Source organism: Dromiciops gliroides, chromosome 1 (assembly GCF_019393635.1).
Source record: "Dromiciops gliroides isolate mDroGli1 chromosome 1, mDroGli1.pri, whole genome shotgun sequence".
Classification (NCBI taxonomy): Eukaryota; Metazoa; Chordata; class Mammalia; order Microbiotheria; family Microbiotheriidae; genus Dromiciops; species Dromiciops gliroides.
This window is the reverse complement of record NC_057861.1, coordinates 418032822-418056232: the sequence shown is the minus strand read 5'-3', so window position 1 is coordinate 418056232 and position 23411 is coordinate 418032822. Positions and strand designations below refer to the sequence as shown.

At 39.4% G+C, this 23411-nt stretch overlaps 1 protein-coding gene across 1 annotated transcript in view; it reads left to right on the top strand.

Moving 5' to 3' along the window:
* The first annotated feature begins 12029 nt into the window (after positions 1 to 12029).
* SLC1A3 (solute carrier family 1 member 3) overlaps positions 12030 to 23411 on the top strand; it is a 108429-nt gene continuing 97047 nt past the window's right edge. Inside the window, exons 1-2 of the mRNA XM_043963197.1 lie at positions 12030 to 12196; positions 13666 to 13951. Of these exons, the coding sequence (XP_043819132.1) occupies positions 13771 to 13951 (181 nt within the window). The 5' untranslated portion in view covers positions 12030 to 12196; positions 13666 to 13770. The remainder of the gene's footprint in view (positions 12197 to 13665; positions 13952 to 23411) is intronic.

Genomic DNA, 23411 nt, shown 5'->3' with positions numbered 1-23411 from the left:
CAACAAAAGATATCTGCAAAGATATTTATAATGAACCCTTTTGCCATCAGAGATAGGAATAGCACACTTGGATTCTAACAATGCAGTCCTCGATGTGCTGCTAGAAAAAAACTTGGAAATGACACTGAAAAAAATAGATGGAAAAAGCAGCTGGACTAGAATGAATACACTCAAAGGATATTTGTGCTGGAGGCCTCATGGTTGTGAATGCCTTAAGAGAATAATTCTAAAGGTATCTGAAGGAAAAGACAATGTTAAAAACAAAGAGGAAAAAAATCACAGATCTCAATAATTTGAGGGGTTGGGTTTTTTAAATTTATTTTATTTTATGGGAATGAGTCCCACATTAATCTTGAAAAAATAGTGACGAAAGATATCAACAACTATGGATTTCTATGCCTATTTCCCCATCTACATAAACATTTTGTGAGGAGGAAAGGAAAAAGCATTTATTAATCATCTACTATCTTCTAGATTATGCTAAGTACTTTACAAATACTATCTCATGGGGCGGCTAGGTGGCGCAGTGGATAAAGCACCAGCCCTGGATTCAGAAGTACCTGAGTTCAAATCCGGCCTCTGACACTTGACACTTACTAGCTATGTGACCCTGGGCAAGTCACTTAACCCCCATTGCCCTGCAAAAAAACCAAAAAAACCAAAAACAAATACTATCTCATTTGATCCTCACAACAACCCTATAAGGAGGTACAGTTATTATCCCCATTTTAGAGTTGAAGAAACTGAGCTAGACAGATGATCCATCCAGGGTCATACATCTTGTAAGTGTATGGATTTCAACTCAGGTCTTCCTGACTCCAGGCCTAGTACTCTATTTACTGTGCCACCTAGCCATGTACCCCCAAAGAGATTCTTTTTTTGTGTGTGTGTGTTTTTTTTTTTTTTTGGTGAGGCAATTGGGGTTAAGTGACTTGCCCAGGGTCACACAGCTAGTAATTGTCAAGGGTCTGAGGCCAGATTTGAACTCAGGTCCTCCTGAATCCAGGGCTGGTGCTCTATCCACTGCACCACCTAGCTGCCCCCCCCCCAAAGAGATTCTTAGTAGGGAACAGGCAAGCTTTAGCAGTTATATTCTCTGTTTTGGATCCATTATCTGGTTGGCTCTACCACATCCTTTAATTAACCGTACTGTAACATAACGAGCTGTGCATTGAATTTTATTATCCTCTTTTAATGGAGTTCTGGTACCACTCACCATATACTTCTCCATTTAGAAAGCATTTCCTGGGAGCAGCTAGATGGTGCAGTGAATAAAGCACTGGACCTAGATTCAGGAGGACTTGAGTTCAAATCCAGCCTTGGACACTTGACACTTACTAGCTGTGTGACTATGGACAAGTCTCTTAACCCTCATTGCCCCCCCCAAAGCATTTCTCAGCTAAATATTCCTCTACCAAGCTCAGCTCCTAACTTTGGACTATTTTTCCACCTCTCTTCAGGTGGTCTTCTAACAATAGTGCCACCTCCACTTCTACAGCCTCTTTCTCTGACTGATGAGTTCCTCTTCAGAACTTTCATTTTTGGAAGCACCTAAACCAGGCAAGCTCACTTCTAACCTGGCTCAACAACTGACTCTCTGCCTACATTTCTACCTCCCTCCACTACTTAGCATAGTACATGACACATAATAAGCACTTAATAAATGTTTCCTTCCTTCCTTCCTTCCTTCCTTCCTTCCTTCCTTCCTTCCTTCCTTCCTTCCTTCCTTCCTTCTTCCCTCCCTTCCTCCCTTCCTTTCTTCTTTCCTTCCTTCTTCCCTTCCTTCCTTCCTCTTTTCTGGTGTTTTATATGTTGTCTTCCCACATTTATGTAAACCCCTTGTGAGCAGGGATTCTCTTTCTGTTTATATCTCCATTTCCAGAGCTGAACGCAGTGCCTGGCAATAGTAAACTCTTAATAAATACTTGATACTTTAAAAATCGTACTTAATAATATAGAAACTGATCATCTCTCTAACTCCAGAATTCAGCTCTTCGAACTTATACATCAAAGTGGAAATGACCAACATTTAAGTGGCAGTGTAGGACTGTGGTCCAATACTTTCTCAAGATGCCCATTATTTTACTCCTAGTTTCCAAACTCTCATACCTAAGAGTGTCAGTATTCACAGTAATGTCCTCTTGAACATATATATATATATATATATAACTTATACCTCAACTTTTCCTCAATCATCTACATGGGTACTGAAGTCTTAGACATCATCATTAACCCCACCCCTCAAAAAAACCCTTCTTCCACTTCCCAGATCTTGATCTCAGAAATTCTCTTCTTTGATCATAGTCTCCCAAGTTCTCCATCTTGTCTCCTGACTCACTCCTCCAAAACTTACTTTTCCTCTTCACTAGAACTTCCAGTCACCCCAGATCTTGTCTATTCTCTTAGGCTACCATCCCTGTTCTGGACTCATTTTTCTCCTTTCACATTTTAAATACCATATTTAACTAATTAATTTATACATTCTCCTCCAACCTTCAATCCCTTACCCTCTTGAACATATTATATAATACATGTGAGATACTTTGCAAATTTTGAGCACTACATAAATGTGAGCTATTTGGAGGGATGTCTGGGCCTATGATTTCACTGGTACAGAGCAGGGCTTCTTAAACCTTTCCACTCTCAATCCCTTTTTGCCTGAGAAATTTTTATGCAACCCCGGGTATATAGCTATATAAAATAGGTATACATAACCTTTTACTGTTTCCAAATTTTTCACAATCCCTACATTCAGTTATACAACCCCATATGGACTCATGGCCTACAGTTTAAGAAACTAGGGTACAGAGAATACCTATGAGGAAATTCCCTCTACAATAGATTTTATCAAAAACCCTGCAACTTGTAGTCTTTCTGTTTTCAGGGCAATGATGGTGAAGTGACTTGCCCAGGGACACACAGCTAGTAAGTGTCAAGTGTCTGAGGCCAGATTTGAACTCAGGTCCTCCTGAATCCAGGGCCGGTGCTTTATCCACTTCACTACCTAGCTGTCTTAGAAAGTTACCTGGTTTTATGGTTATGCAGTCTTAGAAAGTTACCTGGTTTTATGATTATGTAGTCTTAGAAAGTTACCTGATTAAAGAGGTTATGTGACTTGGCCAAGGTCACACAAAGAATGTGCATCAGCGGTGGAATTTTAATCTAGTTCTTTCTGGTTCTGAAGTTGGTTTTCTGTCCACTATGCCATACTAACTACATTTTTTTTATTCTGTTACTCAGGCCTTACAAACCTTCAACCCTACCTAGTTGTAGGCTACTGAATGAAACTCAAGAAAGGCACAGAACTATACTGAATGTGTCTATTACCAGGTCTTGCTATCCCCTTTTAATTGGGGATAATTGGGTCTTTGCTGTTGTGAAGTATTCTTTTTACTCTACCTTGATAAATCTTCCATCATATTCCTCAGTAAGCTAGTATGAAAAAAGAAATGGAGCACATGCATAAAGTACTCTTTCAGCAACTCCCTTCCCCCACCCATCGACAAACACCAATGTAAATTGTGGGACTCCACCTTTTAATGCACACTTCCTCTGAAATTTCTTTGTCCCTTTCAGCTTGCTCTCCTGTTCCAAAGTTCATTTTAACCTCATTGTGTCTAGATAAAAATACTGGAGACAGAGAGGCAGGACGGAAATGTCATTTGTCGAAGCTCTATACGACCCAAGGAAGGTGCTGATGGCTAGGCCAACAACTCATTAAAAAAAAAAATCACATATCAAAGACTGATTTTTCCCCTTATTTCTAAGTTTCCTGGATTAGCATCTTTGTTATTTCTGTTAAAATGGGTCTAGTCTTTGGAGAAATAGAAAGAAAGATATTGGAAAATATATTTTTAAAAAAACATCCATTCTCATTAACCCTAATGAAAACTCCATTCTTTCCCCAAACCAAAACTCAGATCCTCTTGAGGTCTGTCCCATGCCCAACAGCTGAAGAAGAATGACTTTTTACAATAAGAATTTTCACATATTGTACTTGTGAAATCCACATTTCACAGGGGAGTGTTCTTTTATTTTTAGTAGACTTATTGAGAAGATGTGTTAAAGAGAGAAACCCAAGTTCAGTCCAAGGGAGAGAATTTATACCCTCCCTTATATTATTTCCAGCTATCCTGTGATAAATGTGCTATTACAAAGGCTTTCACATGTGGCTAAATTACAACTAATCTGTCTACAATGGAATTTGTTGCATTTCAGAAGTGTTTATAATAACACAAAACCAATGACCCAGAACTTTAAATTGACCAGAGATGGAGGGGCAGGGGAGGGATGGTTTGCAGGGCACGGGGTGGGGTGGGGGAGTCTGCTTTCAATTGTTTTTTTAAAGCACAAGCTGATATCAAGGATTTATTGTCTTAAAAAAAGCAACTTCCAGACCTTCTCCTGAAATTTGTACAGATCCAATACAACACTTCCCTACAATTCTATAGCTTATTCTGCACAGGGAGATTGAAATGCAGTAAGATAGTGATTCATTAAAGAAAGATGAAATGATTTTCAGTATTTTCCATTTACTAAACTAAGAAACTCATCCAGAAGATTGAAAATGAAACATGCGACCTAGCTCCTGCCACAGAGATGAGAGGCTTAAAATGCAAAATGAGACATGTATCTTGGACATGGCCAATATGGGAATTTGTTTTATTGGACAATGCATATTTGTTGTGAAGGGTTTTCCCCCTCTTTTAAAAAATATTCAATTGGGGAAGTGGGAAGGAAAGATAATAAATACTCGTACTATTTTTTTTAAAAGAACATCATGTGGACTCATACATTTTAGAAAGATTTTCAACAAGGGTTAACATAAAAAAAGGGTTTTCTGGTCAACTCTGAAGCTTAAAAAAATGCAATTAGCTAAATATTCTAACATTCCAGTAAATTGAGTTTTTAATCTGTGCTGCATTTTGCCTTTGTCTTCCTGGAATTGAGTGTAGTCTGTATACCCTTCTCAGCCAAGAAAAGTTGGATGCTCTATCTTGAGATGGATACTCCTTTCCCTCCCCCATCCCCAAAGAAATCCCATAGAGACTTCATTTTTAATCCCCCCAAAAGACACCTCACCAAATTTTCAAAGAATACTAACTGGAGTACAGTGGATAGAGTACTGGCCCTGGACTCAGGAGAATCTGAGTTCAAATCCAGCCTCAGACACTTGACACTTACTAGCTGTGTGACTTTGGGCAAGTCACTCAACCCCAATTGCCTAAAAAAAAAATATTAACAATTGCATTGGTGTGCGTTTGCTTTATTTGCTTTCTTGCCTTACTGTTGAAATTAATGAAATTTCCTATTCCTGACTCTAATAATTTCATATGAAATGGTGACCACGACAAAGAGTCTTCAGTATGCCAGTCTGTTGTTCCTTTAGATTTCTACATCAAGAGAATATGTAGTAAATATTAAAGGTATGTCTCACTTATAAAGTCAAATAAATGGGTAGAAAAATGCATTCTGTAAGCAGGTTGTCCCAGATACATTTTTGATATGTCTTCCCAAAGGTGCTCTGAAAAAGGAATTCCCAGAACTCCCTTCACCAGGACTGAAACCTTGTAACCAACATGAACTTTGAACCTAAGACTCTTTTCATCTCATTTTCTCATTAGATTTTATTGCATCTAACAAAACTTTCAGTGGTGAATTACTTCCCCTCTCAACAGAACCCCAGGGTCCCACAAAGCCTCCTCAGTAGAAAATCCTGAAATTGTTTCTTAAAAGGCATTAATACTTAGGGAGAAAAGGGAAAATCAGTTACTCCTCATATCAATGTTAATCCAAGGGATGTACTTCAGCTTCTTCTCATTCCTATCTAGTAAAGGAGAGCATTCTAAGATGCCACTCAATTAAAACCTGGAAAGCACAGCAGGGACTTGGAGGTTATCTAGTCTAACCCCTTCATTTTTTAAATGAATTAAATCATTTAGTCTCTATGTAAGTTCAAATCCCTTTTTCCAATGCCCCTTATTTTTTCACATTTATTTAATTTTAATTTATGAGATTGAAGAGCATTTTTATAACATAGAATAATAAAAAATATGATTGCACATGAAACTATAAATCTCTCATGTACAACTTGCTTTTTAATATATATATATTATATATATGTATATAATATATATATATAACAAAACTATCAGGTAAATTTCTTTTTTTTCCTTTTTGTCCTTCCCTCTCCCCCTCCCTCCACCCCAGATAGAGCTACTGTTAGACAAAAAATAGGTGTATACATGTAAAATTGTTCCAAACACACTTCTATCTTTTAGTTCTTTCTCTGTATGCAGACAGTGTCTTTCTTCATATTCCTTTGGATGTTTGTAATAGTCAAAATGAGTTATTTGCTCAATGTAAACAATATTGCTTGTCCTGCATGCACCCTCCTTTTGCCAGAGAGGTTCAGTGACATCCCAGTGAGAGTGAGACTCTTCTCTGTAAGAGTAGATGGCAGATCCAGGATGCAAATCTAGGTCCCCAGACTTCCAAATCCAGCTTAGTCTTTAATATTTGTACCAAAATTCTGGATTTCTTTCCAAGACTCCTTGAAAAAAAAGTCACACCAGCAAGAAATGTGAACGAGTCACCAACCAGCAAAGATAGAGGCTCTTTGGGGGTCATTAAATGCCTACTCTACCTAAGGAGGACAAAATGTTTTTTAAAGTAGCCTTCAAAAACAAAATAGATACTGTGGTAAGAATTGGGAAATGCTGTACTCAACCAGACCTAGAAAGAGAATATTGGATTGCAGCAGGTAGTGTTTGTTTAGCCTCAGAGAGTTAAATATAATTTTGTTTCATACCCTTGCAATATGCAGTCTATTTATAAATAGTACAAGTGGATATTCCATAAGGTCACCTCTAGCTTACATTTGCATAATATATTTTTATGTACATGATCTCATTGGATCCTATAACAACACCATGAGGTCAGTAGTATAAGAATTCTTATCCCCACTTTAAGAACCTGAGACTCAGAAATAAAGTGACCTGCCCAAGATAACACGGTTCATAAGAGACAGAGCTGGGATTTCAGCCCAGATCTTCAGATTACAAATCCAGTGGTCATTCCACTAAAACCAGGCTGCCTCTTAGCCATATCAGTTATACCCTTAAATATTTATTGTGCATGTAACTTTTTTCTTTGTCTGAATTTATGATCTGTGATTCCAATAGTGTGAGGGACTCACAGAATAGTTGTTTTTGTGATTCTGTGACCCCGTTTCAGTTTTTCTTGGCAAAGATACTGGAGTGGTTTGCAATTTCCTTCTCCAGCTCATTTTACAGATGAGGAAACTGAGGCAAACTGGGTTAAGTGATTTGTTCAGGGTCACCCAGCAAGTGTCTGAGGCCAGATTTGAACTCAGGAAGATAAGTCTTCCTGATTCCAAGCCCAGTACTCTTTCCACTTCACCACCAGAATGAAAACCTTCTCAAAGATGTAGAGAAGCAATTTTGTAATCTATTATCTTAAAGAGGTGGGACATTGAAAAGTGAATGGCTTTGCACAAGGTCACATAGCTTGCATGTCAGAATCAACCTAGGTCTTTCCTAGGTCAGTCCAAGGCTGATATCATAATCTGTTATCATAAAATCATAAGATGTTAAAGCTGGAAAGGACATTAGAGGATGTTGGCTTGACTTTCATTTGACAGATGAGATTCGAGGTCCAGAAAAATAGGAGGAGTTGCCAAGCCAAGGTCAGATCTTCTTGACTCTTCATCTTGAATTTTACCTAGCCCTAGATGCTAGATACTATTCTTATACAGAAGAAGGATAATTCAGGGTTAAAAGATGCTGTGCCTGGCCACAGAAAGCTAAAATTGAAACATTAAACAACAATAAATAAGAAAAACATAATTAACTGCTGCACTGTGTAGAAAAGCTAAGTAAAAGCTAGCAGAGTTCAGAGAAGCAATTTGGTAGGTAAAGACAAGGCCACAAGTCAAGAAGTTGTAAGATTTTCTCATTTTTATTAATATCATTTGTTTATGAATCATCTACATTTCCAATATAACACCCTGCCCCCCCCCCATCCCTTATAACAAAGAACCAAAAGGGAAAGAGAAAGGAGAGGGAAGAGGTGTGTGTGTGTGTGTGTGTGTGTGAGAGAGAGAGAGAGAGAGAGAGAGAGCAGAGACAGAGAGAGACAGAGTCAGAGATAGAGGGAGAGAGGGACACATACAAAGAGACACAGAGAGAGGGAGACAGAGACAGAGACAGAAAGTTCAGTAAAAGTAACCTACCCATAAATCAATGCTGCCATTGCATAAAGGGTTCCACAGGCATAATCTCCTGCTTCTGCAAAGAAGAGAGAAAGGTGCTTTCTCATAACTCTTCTCAGGAACATTTTTTTTTAACCAAGATTTTTACCATAATTAACTGACATTCAGTTTGAATAATTTTGTTGTTGTGTGCTGGACCTAAAGTCAAGAAAGACTGAAATACAAATCTGGCCTCAGACACTTAGTAGTTGTGTGACCCTGGGCAAGTCACTTAACCTCTGTTTGCCTCAGTTTCTTCATCTGTAAAATAGAGATATAACAGCACTTACCTTCCAGGGGTGTTGTGAGGATCAAAATAGTTAATACTCATATAGTACCTGACACATAATAAGTACTATGTAAATGCAAGCTATTGTTACTATAATTTTTGTTATTATTATTATTAATATAGTCATTGTATATAGTGTTTTCCTGGTTCTTATTTCATTTTGTATCAGTTCATAAAAGTATTCCCAAGTTGACCTGTATTCTCATTATATTAATTTCTTATAATTCAGTAATTAGATTTGTGAAGCATCTTCATTTCCAATTCTTTGCTATTGTATCCCTGAGGATTCTTATCTCCACTCCCATTCTCACAGGGTGCCAGACGAGGATATACTGAAGCCAGTTCCAACTGACTTGCCAAAGCTTATTGTTAAATTTTTAGAGTGAGCATTTACACCTCAGAAATTGGCAATCACTACAAATCAGGGCTGGATTTGCTGTTTTATACATTTCTAGACTTAAGAAAGTGTTAATTATGCAGAATAAACTTAAATGTGTGTGCCTACAATTTTCCCCTGAGAGCCCGGATGTTAAACATTTACTAGCACACCCCTGAATTGGTCTATAAATGTTGCATCAGCACAGAATGAGAGCAGCAAAAGGCTCGGGGAGTGAAGTCATCACCAGACTGGAGACCCATCATCATCACCACCATCATCGACAACACCAGCATCATCCACACATAGAGCACTTTGAGATTTGAAAAGTGCTTTACATTCATTATCTCATTTGAAACTCACAATACTCCAGATGCCAAAGAAATATGACATCTCCCTCTCCGAATTCTAAGGGTATACCTAAAGAATAAGAAGGGCTTCCCTCCCAAATGATCAACTGAGAATCATCTTAGTCAACTAGCCTTAGGTAGATTTTAGAAAGGAGTATTTACTGAGGAGAAAGAGTAAGAACAGTCGGTAGAAATCTCCCTTCCAAAAGCCCATGATCCATTCTTTCACAAGTACATAGAGTGCAGAGGAAAGTAGGCTCCAGCATGGAGAATTCATATGGCAAAGAACCGCCTCACAGTTCCTGTCTGCTGGAAGTCTTTTTGTGCCATTCATAACGTGCTCAAGAAGGTCCCCTTAGGCAGAGTTTCTTTGATGAGATCCTTGTACAACTTGTTGGTCCTTTTTGGAGAGGAGCAATGATATCACAAGGGTGATGTCTTTACATGTCCCTGAATTGGATTTAAGGGAGGCAAACCTGCTCAAGGTCACCAGCCTCACTCTCTCCTTCAGAGTCATCTGAATCCAGTGGCAAGACAAAAGTCAAGACAACTGGTTATGGCCCAGAATGCAGTGGGTGACCCTAGTTTTTTTTTTTAATTAAAGTTTTTCCCAGGTCACAGTTTAAGTCCAATTTATTCTTTGCTCCCAAAGCAGGAATTGGATCAAATGACCCAAAAATAACACAAAGACACAATGAGAACAGGGAAAGTCCAACATTCTCTGGACTTTTTGAAGCTCACAAGTTCATTTTCCAATAAAAGGGAAGGGGACCAAGGCCAAGGCAGGAGCCAAGGTTTCTCTTTTCCTTCAAAGACATTACTTTTTACTGACCACTTGTCATTTGCAAAAGCTCTCCCATTCCTGCTATCTTGTTACTTTAAGTAGGACCCAGAGGGCATGGGAAAATCCCTTAACCAACTGGAAGAAACTGACAATCATTTCATTTCATTTCATTCAATGACTTTAAAGACTTAGTCTGTAGGCAATGATTGACATTGAATGATCAGCTGGGCATCTTATCATTTACTTTAAGTGGAGTGGGAGAACTTGATTTGACTTACTGATGAAATCACCTTGCTTTTACTGTACTAGGAAAAGTGCTACTATAAATATTTTTATATATATTTGGCCTCTTTGTGGTATCTGTCTAGCAGTAGGATTTCTGGATCAGAGGATACTGAGGTTTTAATCACTCTCAGCATAATTCCGAAGTTTTGTTGAACCGTAGCTTATATTTTACTTTTATAGTATTTATAAGAGGCAATGAGTGGCTAGGCATCAGTCAAGAAGCTTAGGTTGTTTCAAGTTCTGCTTGTGATATGCAACAGCCATGTGACTCTGGCCAAGTCATCTAACCTCTTAGTGTGCCCTAGGCGACTTGTTAAATTGAAGAGCAATTATTGATTGGCAGAGATAAAAGCAGTTGCCTCCCTGAGAGCTGCCTCTATTAATGAAATCACATTGAAAGCCACTACTCCCTTCATAACTTCGATATTTACAATCATTTACCAATCACTAATTTCTTGTTAAGAACAACAGTCATGGGTGGGGTCTTCCTCCTCCACCATTTCCACCAAATTGCCCGTAGAAAAAAGAATTGGCACACGTTTTGGTCACTAGACAAAAATGGGCCAGATTTCACAAAGTGACACTGAAATTTTATGAACAATAATACAAGATGATTGTTGTGATTTGGGGCCCATACGTCCATTCTTAATGGACTGTTTTCTCTGTCCAACAGGTCCTAAACTTTGGGGGTGATTCAAGCTTAAAAATTATGTTGATTCCCAGCGTACACGCCCCAATCCATTTTCCTTTTGAGAACAAATGGATTAGAACCGAAAGTTACATTCTCCGTGTAATGAGGTTTGTTGAATCACTGAAAATAGTTTAGCATCCTTTCTCATCTGAGCCATTTAAACCCCAGATTGCCTTTTGAAACCCAAAACTTCCTCCCAGGAAAAGCTGGCCTTTGCATTTGCATATACTGGCCTTAGGAAAGGACTCACTTTTAAAATTTATTTATTTTCTACATTAGAAGAGACTGAAGGGTTGAATTTCCTTCCCCTGACGGTAATGTGTGGAGTGAGGGCAGTCAACTTGGGCTAAATTGTTTTGTTACAATGGGCTTTTACCTATAGGCAGGTCTCATCTTGTTTTTGAGTAACTTTAGGCAAAGTTGAGAGAATAGGAGCAAGGCTTTTCCCTCTCTCCATACTTGGTCATGTTCCAGGTCTTTCCGGAGTAATGTCAGGTTCCCTTCCCCAGCCTGGTAAAACAGAGTCTTGCTCAACACGGTTGTTCCGCCAGGCAAAAGAACATACGCTCTCGTACTTCTTTAAGAGAGTAACAGTGAGATGATGTTATGTAATTAAACTTCACGTTCTAAAAGTCCGCTATATGGAACGTCTAGTCATGAAGACTTCCAGTGTTCTCCGTGTGAGTGAGTGTGTGTGTGTGTATGTGTGTGTGTGTGTGTGTGTGTGTGTGTGTGTGTGTGTGTGTGTGTGTGTGTTTCATCGTCAAGTCTTTCTGGTCTTGATTTTGCATTTCCAATGGAAGTGAACTGACAAAGCATGGAAGTGGTCTAAAAAGAAAAAGAAAGCGGCAAGCCTACCCTGAGAGTGCCAAGGCTAATCAATATTCCAGAAACCCTGGGGTTCCCCCTTCCTCTCCTCCCCTTCTGCGGTGTTTTCATCCCCCCCCCCCCCATCCCGGTTCCCAGTCTCCTCCCCTTTTCTTAAGTTGCGCTGATAGTAAGTTGCTGTTTCAGAGCGCAGCACATGCGGAGTGTCAGCACTAGCCTGGCCCTCTCTCCCTGCATTTTGTTAGCAGCGCTGTACCTGCCGGGGGATTTTACCTTGTCCCTTGCTTGCTGGGGCTCCAACCCACTGCGGAATCTGCAAAGGTAAGTTTAATACCTGTTAACTCTTGCCCGGTTTCGTTTTTCATCCTCTGGCTTTCCAAAGTGTTTTGTTTTCCGGGGCAAAGGAGTTGGGAGAGTGAGCGAGCTAGCCATTTTGGTAGATAAAGTGCATGCTTAGTATTTGAACGTCGTTCCAATCGCCTCTTCGGTGCGATTCCAATCGCCTCTCCTAGCCTGCATTTATCATTCAGGACAGACTGGTTGCAGATTATGGCCAAATATGTGGTAAGGGAACCAAGATGAGTCGATCTGTGGTAAAGTTATTGAGAATGAGATTCTCGCTAAGTGAAAAATCTGTTCGCTCTCCTCTCCCCCACCCCCAAGCGACGCGTTTATCTGGTCCCCTTAAACATGGTCCTGCATAGTCATCCCTTCCCCTTCCCCCAATATACTCACACCTGCAATCTTATTTAAAGGTCCAAACTGCTAGACAGCTGTATTTTCCACACTTGTTTTTCGCTCCTAAAGAATCCCTCAATTTACATCCCCCTGGCTACATGCACTATCATCTTCACCTTCCAATTCTGGTTTTGATCCATCCTGGCAAGAATCAGCTGTGAATTGGAAATATCGTAGGGCAGTGGCATGGAGCCCTGGGCTATCAGAACAACTGACTTCCACCGAGGAAAGAGGTCTTTGGGGGGTTTTTTGTTTTGTTTTGTTTCTTGAATGATCAGTGCGTGAATGGTCCTAGAAAATACGATAACGTTTGGAATGAAAATTAGATTAACCTCGTCTTAAAGTTCAAATAACAGAGGAAGGCATTTGGGAAGCCCCAAATCAATGATAACATTTCCACATCGGTGTATTTTTATGCAATCAGAGACAAATGCTACTTTCTAGTTTGTAGTTATAATAAGTGGAAATGAATTCTAGCCTCTGATACTTTACAGATGTATTCAGAGTACTTTACACGTTTTTTAATGGAAATAAATAGTTACCCATATAAAACTGCCAAATCTACTTCCCTGGTATAACATGCACTCAATAAAGTGCTCTCTCGTGCTCTCTCTCTAGTAGAAATAAATATTCTTAGTTTTTCTCAATGAAAAAAGTAAGCCAATGCACTTAATCTATGTAGCAGAAAGACCATGACATGTGAATATATAAATCGTAAGGCATTTTATACTGAACTACACAATTTTCAGGATGTGTACAAAACAAGTTATCAAACATTTTTCAAACACCTCCCGTATACCATAACAGGATAAGGAAGAAATAGAAAATAGTCCCTGCCAGCATCATCTGGCTTTTCACACATGCACTCAAGCAAAATATGTACAGTCTATTCTGGAAGCCTGGCACCCGAAAAGTACTGCTGCTTCTTAACACTAAGCTCTCTCTCCCACTCCAGACAATGTTGTGCAATGTTATTTACAGACGGGCCAGTAGTAGCTCTGATTGATCATCCCTGGAGTGTATGACAGAGTTCTGTGCCTCTTGTATTCCAGCTGTGCTGTCTGGTACTAAGGAAGAGAAGCACCTTGGGCTTTTCTGGAGAGGAAGTTTGGCAGTTCTGATAAACGTTCATAGAAGACAGCACTCCCTGAAACTCCATGACTAAAAGTAACGGAGAAGAGCCCCGACTGGGGGGTAGAATGGAGAGATTCCAGCAAGGAGTCCGAAAACGGACACTCTTAGCTAAGAAGAAAGTACAGAGCATCACAAAGGAGGATGTTAAAAGTTATCTGTTTCGGAATGCTTTTGTTCTCCTCACTGTCACTGCTGTCATTGTGGGTAAGTCATTGGATCCCAGAAGTGTATCTTGTTTCTCTAAGGCATCTGGCAGCCCAGGGAAGTTATCAGATGGGCCAATTGTGAGTGATTAGAAGGCTATCTCCAGTTTTCCTCTGGATTTGGGGTGATATATGACACACATATGGGAATCTGGTGGAAACATCATTAGATGTTTGGCAAAGCCATAGTTCATATAGAGAAATGAAAGTATTTCACAGTTATATATGGCAAAGTGCTTTGTAAATTATAAAAAGATATGAATGTAAAGAACTGTTGTCATCATTATGGACTATTCAGAATGGAACTATAACAATTAGACAGGAGCATTTTTTTTAAAGCAAATTGGATTCTGCCAAAATGCAATTACCATACAATGTCACTTCCAGTTAAAGAACATGTGCAATCAGCCTATCAAAAAGGAGAGATACAGGTCTCCAATGTTAATTATAGGGTCATTGGTTGCTGAACAAAAGCCAGATATCAAAGCTAAGCACCCAAAGGGGAATCATTTGGGGAGGGGGGCTCTTTAAGCAAGGGCTGCAAAAGATGAATGGAAAAAATGCTTTTATTTTGTTCAACACAGGGCTCTTTCATTCACATCTTTACAAAACTTGCTAGAAGTCTTTCTGTACTTCTAAACTTATGGAAACGTTTCAAGCTATTATAAATTCTGCGTTGGTGGAAGCATGTGGATACTAATTTGTATTAATGAAATGTTATCATTTTGCTTGACTGAAGTTCTACAAAGTTTTCTTTTGTAACTTCTAAAAGGCATTAAGATCCTACTCAAAAAAAAGGCACTATCATATTTTCATGCTTAGTATTTAACTAGACCAGAATTTAACCTTTGGCTGTGGTTTAAAAAAGGAATGTCCCAATTCTCAATAATTTCCCACCAAACAACAATAAATGCATTTTTGCTAAAATATCACTATGGAGAATTTTGTCACAGTTGCAAATACAGGCTTAGCATTTGCCATGATTTTAGGTCTATAGATAATTAATAACTGCCCATCTGTAAACTGGTAGAATCCAACAGATCACAAACACAAATAACAAAAATTCACCAAAAAAATCCTGTTACTCTAGATTTTTGGGGGGGGCAATTGGGGTTAAGTGACTTGCCCAGGGTCACACAGCTACTAAGTGTTAAGTGTCTGAGACCAGATTTGAACCCAGGTCCTCCTGAATCCAGGGCCGGTGCTCTATCCACTGCACCACCTGGCTGCCCCCTAAGTTACTCTAGTTTTTAAAAAATCTAGAGGTGGTTAGTTGGTGCAGTGGATAAAGCACTCACCTTGGATTCAGGAGGACCTGAGTTCACATCTGCCCTCAAACATTTGACATTTACTAGCTTTGTTACCCTGGGCAAGTCACTTAACCCTCATTGCCCTGCAAAAAAGCAAACAAACAAACAAAATATATCTAGGTAAAAGTTATTAGCCATAACAAAGATTTGAGCAACTAGACTTTAATATTACTGGCTGTGGTGATAATTCTTAATTGATTGATTGGTTGACCAAAGGATTATAGATTTAGAGCTGTAAGGGTCCTTAGAAGATATCAGATCCAGCCCTTTCACTTTACAGATGAGGAAATCGCAGTCTGGAATTGTTAAGTGATAGCTAAATTAATATTTGAAGTGCTCAAACTCAGATGTTGAAGCCAGGTCCAAGTCGATGTTTCTATCAGTTATGGCAAACTTTCATGAGTTTGGAGCTAGCTGAAGAAGAGATATAAATATTGGGCCAGGGAATTGATAATGGGATCATAAGACTTTCCTTGGTAATTTACTACATAGAAAGGAAGAAGAGCCTCAAATTTTTCCTCCTAATCCAAAGATATCTAGTGGATTATGTAAAATATGTTTTGCTTAATTTACTATTTGCTATAAACTCCAATCTTAGATAGTCTAAACAATACTTGAGATGTTGTGAGAAATGTTAGAAAGAGAAGAGAGGAAAAGAAGAGGAGAGGAGAGGAAAGAAGAGGAGAGGAGAGGAGAGGAGAGAAGAGAAGAGAAGAGAAGAGAAGAGAAGAGAAGAGAAGAGAAGAGAAGAGAAGAGAAGAGAAGAGAAGAGAAGAGAAGAGAAGAGAAGAGAAGAGAAGAGAAGAGAAGAGAAAAGACTTTTCTAGATTTCTTAATAGAGTCCCATTGCCACTGCTGGATAATTAATAGAGTATCCACTCTAACTAAAACTCATACAGTGGATCAATCAGTAAATATCTATTATTTGTTTAAGCAGGTTCTCTGCCACCTCTCTAGTAGTAAAATCATTAAAGTGTTTTTATATATATTGTATAATAATTCAAGACCACTAGTATTTCTTGTTGGTCATTTTCTCTTAGGGAAGAAGGGGAGAAGCCCAGCAAAAATTCAGAGGGGTATTGTTTGTAGAATAGACTTGTTTCTGGGAAAGCCTGAATAAGAGAAATGATGAGGAGTCCAAAGAAAAAGCAGAATACTTGTAGAAGGCTCCCAAAAAGTCTGTGAAAAGAACCAAGATCACTAATGAAAGGAAGAGGATGCCAGTATTTAAAGGCCCAGTTACCATATTGGCTCTCTGATGCTCTCATTGTCCAACAGAAGTTGCCAGGGGTGCCTTTCCTAAAAGCTGTGGGAACTGAGCTGAGAAAGATAATTTGGCTTGAAGCCTGTTTCATTGCCTTTGCTGACAGACATCCAACGGTAGGGGCAACAACAAGAAGACATTAACAAAGAGGGAAAAATAAAAGACCTTACTGACAGTCAGGGGGACCATTTGGACTATGTGTCAAGGATGTGTACAGTCAAATGGAGAATTCACTAAGTCACCAGGGGAAAAGGAAGAGTCTTCTCATTAGGTTGCCTTCCACCAAGGCGCTTATGTGAACAAAACATACATATATCTTGTCACTGGGATGAATACTTATATTTAACAGCACTCCCACCACCCCAAAAAAGGGGGAGAAGAGAAACAAGCCAGACATTGTGGGAGTTTTTTTTCGATTTGATTTCTATCACATAGGAAGATATAAAGACAATGAGACAGGTACCAGAAAAGAATGAAGCCAAAGAAAAGTTACTTTCCATAACCAAGGAGGCAAGTTACAGCTAATATTTGTCATTTTTGAACACTCAGGGTACTTTTAGTAAAAATTACTGAGGGCAGAATGTCTTCATTGAATAAAGACACTAACAGAATGTTGGCTTTTTAGTAGAAGGATTATGGAATTTTAAAGTAGAAAAGTCCCTTAGAAACAAGGCCCATACAGGTGAAGTGATTCCACCATGATTATACATATACTTAGTGAAAGGGCTGAGATCTGAACCTAGGTGCCACAAAATCCTGTGCCACATAACACAATCAAAATGTGCATTCCATCTATGAAGCTGGGGATGGAGGGGAGTAGTATATAACTTTAAGTTGTGCAGTGAGGAGCACAGTTGCTGAATAAAGCACATAAATGCAACTGTTTCAGTACTATTTCCTCCATGATTCCAGTCCAAATCTTGGCCCAATAATTTGACAAAATCTTTTATGGAAGGAAAGTCAACTATACTATTCTCCTAAATTGTCCATACTCTAGGAGAGAAAGCAAGTTGTAGTGGATAGTGGACTGACTTTGAAAGCAGAAAGAGCTGGGTTCAAATCCTGCCTCAGGAACTTTGTGTGTGACTGTGGGCAAGTCATGTAATCTCTTTGTTCCCCAGGCAATATTCTAAGACGGATTTCCTTATGGACCCATTACCAATCAGCATTTCTGGAGAGTGTTTTCTTCACCAGGAAGTTGCTACACTATGGGTAAAAATAGGTCCAGACCAGAAAAGAAAGAAAAGAAAACCAACCCCTCCCCCCCATTCTAAGCATTATGAAATATGGTAGCGGTAGTGGCAGATAAAGAAACTAAAGGTCAGGCGAAGCACTAAATCTCTTTAATAGGATCTGTTGTCAGAACACTGGGACTTCAGGAGCTGCTAAGTCATCTGAGTGCCTCGAACCATCAATGCAAGGGCATTATTGCCCTCCATTCTTAGAGGAAGACTTTTCTTGTTTCAGAGGGATATGAGTCTTGAAGAAATGGCCCTGGGAACCAGGCAACTTAGTTTGAAGAGAAGATAAATCCCTTATCTCACTAAAGTTTGTGTCTTTTGTGAATATAGGGAATTCTCAAATTCTAGATAAACATTTCATGGGATTGGCTGGAGTCATGGAGTGTGTATGGATCATGGACTAATCTTGGTTCAAACACTGCTTGAATTATCAGTCCTACTCAGGTACTTCACCAAGGTAGAGAAAATGCTAAGACCTTCAGCAAGAATTTCCACAGAGACACTTGAAGAGAAGGGGAAAATGTTTAAATGTTTTAAAGAAGAATTGATGGATTTGGGGGAAGAATAAATATCTTGACAACATTTTTGAATCATATATCTAGAGTCTGAAGGAGCCTTAAAAGTCATCCAGTCCAAGTACCTCCCATCACAGATGAGCAAACTGAGGCATGGAGAGATTTAGTGACTTGCCTGAGGTCATGGTAATAATTCAATCAACAAACATCTTATTAAGTGCCTATTATATGTTGTGCTCAAGGCATTGTGACTACAAGAACAAGAATTACCATTCAGAATTTTCAGTTCTACTAAAGTAGACATGTATGTTTATAAGTATATGCCAAATTAATATAAAGCAAAGGGAGAGGACACCACGGGGGGTGGGGGGGGAGTGTTAAGAAAGCTTTATGTAGGAAACAGCACTTGAAGTCGGTTGTGGTGGCTCATATTTGTAATCCTTGTTAACAGGAGCCTGAAACTGGTGGATTGCTTGAGTGTGGGAGTTCTGAGATAGAGGAAAAGGAATGCATTTATCTTGCACCTATTGTGTGCCATTTTTACAAATACTGTCTACAGTGCCCTAAGCTGATTGCTTGTCTGCACTATGTCTGATGCTGATATGACAAGCCCCCCAGGACCAAGGCCACCAGGTTGCCCACAGAAGAGTGAATCAGTCCACAAAGAAAAGGTCAAAGTTCCCCTGCTAATCAGTAGGATCAGGACTATAAGTGACCTCTGCAGCCCAGGCAAAACACTCTTTTTTTTTTAAGTGACCCAAGCTGAGTTTTGAAGGAAACAAGAGATTCTAAGAGGTGAAGGTGAAGAGGAAGTGAATTCCAGGCACAATAGACAACCAGTAAAAAGGCATGTAGTCACTTTCCATTAAGATCATCTTCCATTTAAACTGCATATATCTTGAATTTACAAAGTTATTTGCATGCCATTTCCCCCATTTCAATGTGAGCTCCTTGAGAGCAGGGACCATGTTTTTGCCTTTCTTTATATCTTCAGCACTTAGCATAGTGCTAGAACATAGCAAGCATTTAACAATTATTTGTTTACCAACTGACAAAGGCTCTAAAGGAAAAAGGAAAAAAAAGCCAAATTGCCTGAATTATAGAGTATGGGAAAGGAAATAATATGTAATACATTGGAAAAGAAGGCTGGAGCCAGTTGGGAAGTCAACAAGTCAAGTTCACAAACAGCAAAATATTGTGAGGAAAGAGATCATGTTCCTACTTCTAAAATCATCCATCACTCATTGGTAGCAAGTTGGCTCCTTAAGTTATTCCTATAAACAGTCAATCTGGTTATCATAAGGCATAAGGTATTCCATTATTATAAGTTGGATCCCTTCAGGAACTGCATTGACTAACTGGCTAACTCATATATTTCAGGACCTAGAATTTCATTAATGTAGGTATTCCCTCCATGGTCACTGCTCACAACTCCTTTATAAATTGGAAGATAGCATTGTACTATCACCCTGCAGCCAATCTTGTTAGCTAGGCAGGTCCTTGAACAAACAACATAATAGTTCATCCATCAGTCAGTCAACAATCATTTAGTAAGCACTTTGTGTTAGGCACTATGCTAAATGCTAGGTGTACAGAGAAAGGTAAAAGACAAAAAACACACAGTTTAGTGGAAAATGCCATCCTACCATATTTTTTAAAAAACCATAATAGATCTGGAAGACAGCATGGTGCCTAGTATGTAATAGGTAATGATTAAGCATTTATTGGTTGATAGCTTGATTGACAGAGCCACAGTAGCAAGGGGCAACCTTGGCTCAGCACAGCATTAGATGTCCAAGCTAAAAATTAAGGAAAAATTAACTGTCAGTTTGGACATGATGATTGGGCATACCAAAACTGAAGATGGAGGCTATGAGAGCATGATAAGGCAAGGGGTACAATGGAAGGAGTCTAGGACTTGGAGTCAAGTGAGCTGGGGTCATATGTCTGCCATTTAGTAGCTTTGTGATATTGGGCAGGTCATTTAATCTCTTTATTCCTCTGTTTCCTCAGCAGCCAAATGAAAGAGTTCATTTAAAGGATCTCTAAAATCCCTTTTAATACCTGATATTCTTGGTGTGAGAAGCCCTGGTGCTCTCCAGCACAACAATCTGGGCTCACTGCTTTGGAGCTCTCCATGGTGTAGATCTACATTCAGCATAAAGCCCACCTCTTCTATCAAGGCCATTATGAGGGGTATAAATTAGCACACTAGTAGAAAAACAGTGCGATTTCAGCACTACTACTTCATGGATGTGAGGCAGGGCTAAAGGAGGTCTAATTTCTCCCAGTTTTATCTTACCTTAGAGGCCCATAGTGTAGTGGAAAGAGCACTGAACAAAAAAAAAAATCAAAGGTTCTAGATTCAGTCCCAGCTTTGCCACCAATGATCTATATGACCTTGGGCATATCGCTTACCCTCTCTGAACTTCAGTATCCTTTTCTATAAAACAATAGGGTTGGACTAAGACCTCTAAGGAAGGTGGATTTCAGCTCAAACAGACTGTGATTTTATGATCATTAGGTTTCCTTGGTTTTTTTAATCTATTAAATGTGGGGAATCAGAATAAGCAATCTTTAAGGTCTCTTCCAGCTCTAACATTCTACCAGTCTACATAAAATTTGTCCCCTAGTAGTATGTCTGCAAATCATTGGATATATGACTGTCTCCTGACTTTTTCAGTTCATAGGACACCTGTGAACTTACCAAGACCAGCCCACCAGCCATTATCTAATCCCTGCCTACAATACACACACACACACACACACACACACACAAACATACATCCCACCACTCATTCTTCCTTCTCTCCCCACCATGGTTTTCACCACCTCAATCCTCCAGAGCAAAATGAATAAGAAGGAAATGGAAAGATGGAGGATGCTCAAAAAATGCAAAATAAGTATAAGCACCAAACAGGATACTATCTGGGAATGGGAAACTAGACAGTAACTGACATCTATAAAACCCTCTAAGGTTTACCAGGTACTTTATCCCACAACAATCTGTTAAGGTAGGTATCATAAGTATTATTATTGCTATTTTACTGATAAGGAAACTGAATCTCAGAAGGATAAAGTGATCTGCCCATTTTGATATATTAAGTGTCTAAAGAATTTTGGGCCAAGGCTACTGGCTCTAGGTCTAGCATGCTTTACATTCCATCTCTATGCCACTGCTTCTCATATTGACCTCCTGAGGGTGGCTCTGGCAGTAAAACATCACAATACATAAACACATTTTGGAAAAAAACCCTGACTGTAGCATTACAAGCTGGTCATTCTCCTTCTCCTTCTGTCCTCTCTCTACCCCTATTGACTTATGTCCCTTCCAAATCATAGCCCAGTTTGGAGTTTGTCTTCGAAGCTGGGTCCTTTCCTCCTCCCACCTAAACCCTACATTCTCTGATAATTAGGTTCCCATTACTGAGTTATCTTATTCTTTTTTTTTTTGCTTTATTCATGACCTGAGTAAGAAAGACCTGGATTCAAATCTTCCCATGGATGCTCACTAGCTTGTGACTTTGTACATGTTACCTTGCCTCTCTGAGCTTCAGTTGCATTGTGTGTAAAATGAAGGCAATAATACCTGAGATGCCTGCTTAACAGAGTCCTGGGTAAAGGTGAAATGAGAAGATGTTCACAAAGTGCTTTGCAAACTCTATAATGCTCTAGAAATATCAGCTTTTATTCTTATTGCTATATTCAGGCCAATCCTGCCACTCTCTCTGATAGCATGGATTCACACCCCTCCATCTTTCTACCCCCACCTCCCCATAATTTCTGATCTTCAGGAATAAAACTGGGATTGTTTTTGTTGTTGGTTGTTTTTTCAGTCATGTCTGACTCTGTGTGACCTTTTTGGGAGTTTTCTTGGCAAAGATACTGAAGTCGTTTGCCATTTCCTTCTCCAGCTCATTATACAGATGAGGAAACTGAGGCAAACAGGGTGAAGTGACTTGCCCAGGGTCACACAGCTAGTAAGTGATGCTGGATTTGAACTCAGGAAGAGGATTCTTCCTGACTCCAGGCTGAGCAATCTGTCAACTGTGCCACCTAGGATAGTATGTCCAAATTAAAATTTCCTATGTGCACCATGAGATGTAGGAGGATAGAGGTCTAATGTGTGTTGAAGGGAGCGAGAACAAGGACCTGAGAACCCTCTTCTCCAAGGGATATATCCCAGAGGACTACAGCACTTGGCATTTATCAAACACTGGGGTAGGCTCATTTATTTTAGTCATTATGACATCTTGGTGAACTCCATCAAAATCGATATTTGGCAGCAGAGGAAAGAGATGTGGGACATGTAAGGCTGCATGAATACATAAACATTGTGCCCACATTTAATCAGAATTTAGGAATCCTCTGTCAAGCCACAGACCTTGCCCCAAGTTCACTGTTGAAGGTTAAGTATTCATCCCCATAGAGATCACAACTCTAGGTGGTATGTATCCATTTTCAGACTTAAAATATTAAGGGGGGAGACTTACGTAAAGAAAGCTGGGCCCAGTTTAAGTAAGTGGCTTACTTAAGTCCTGAATTTAGGCCTTAGTCAAAAAAGTGGAAAACAAACTTAAAGGTTACTCCTTTATTTTGTTTCTGAGTTTATGGTAGGCATTTGAAAATTAATTTAGGTGTAGAAAGAAAGCTGAAGAGTTTTGAATTTAAGGACAAAGCCTAACCCTAAACCAGGGATTCAAAATCACAATTAATTCATTACAAAAGAAACTGTCTCTTCTCGCCAATCTCCTTAGACCCGACCAGAAGTCTGCTATTGCACAGTGGAGAGAAGAGAGCAATTTATTCATGCCAGGCCAAGAGCCATGTCAATTTCGGTCTAACCTAGGTACTTATATGGATGTAGCTATTTTTCTCCAACTATATATAGACAGTTCTCATTTTTAGATGAGTTATGTTCCTAGAATTATATGTTGAGGGTGAAATCCTGACACATTTACCTTCCTCCATGCAGACCTTAGTGGAAATGAGTATATGTGTGGGCAAAGATGGAAAGTAAAGGATGGACCCCCCCCCCCCCCCCGGCAATGAGGGTTAAGTGACCTTCCCAGGGTCATACAGCTAGTGTCAAGTGTCTGAGGCTGGATTTGAACTCAGGTCCTCTTGAATC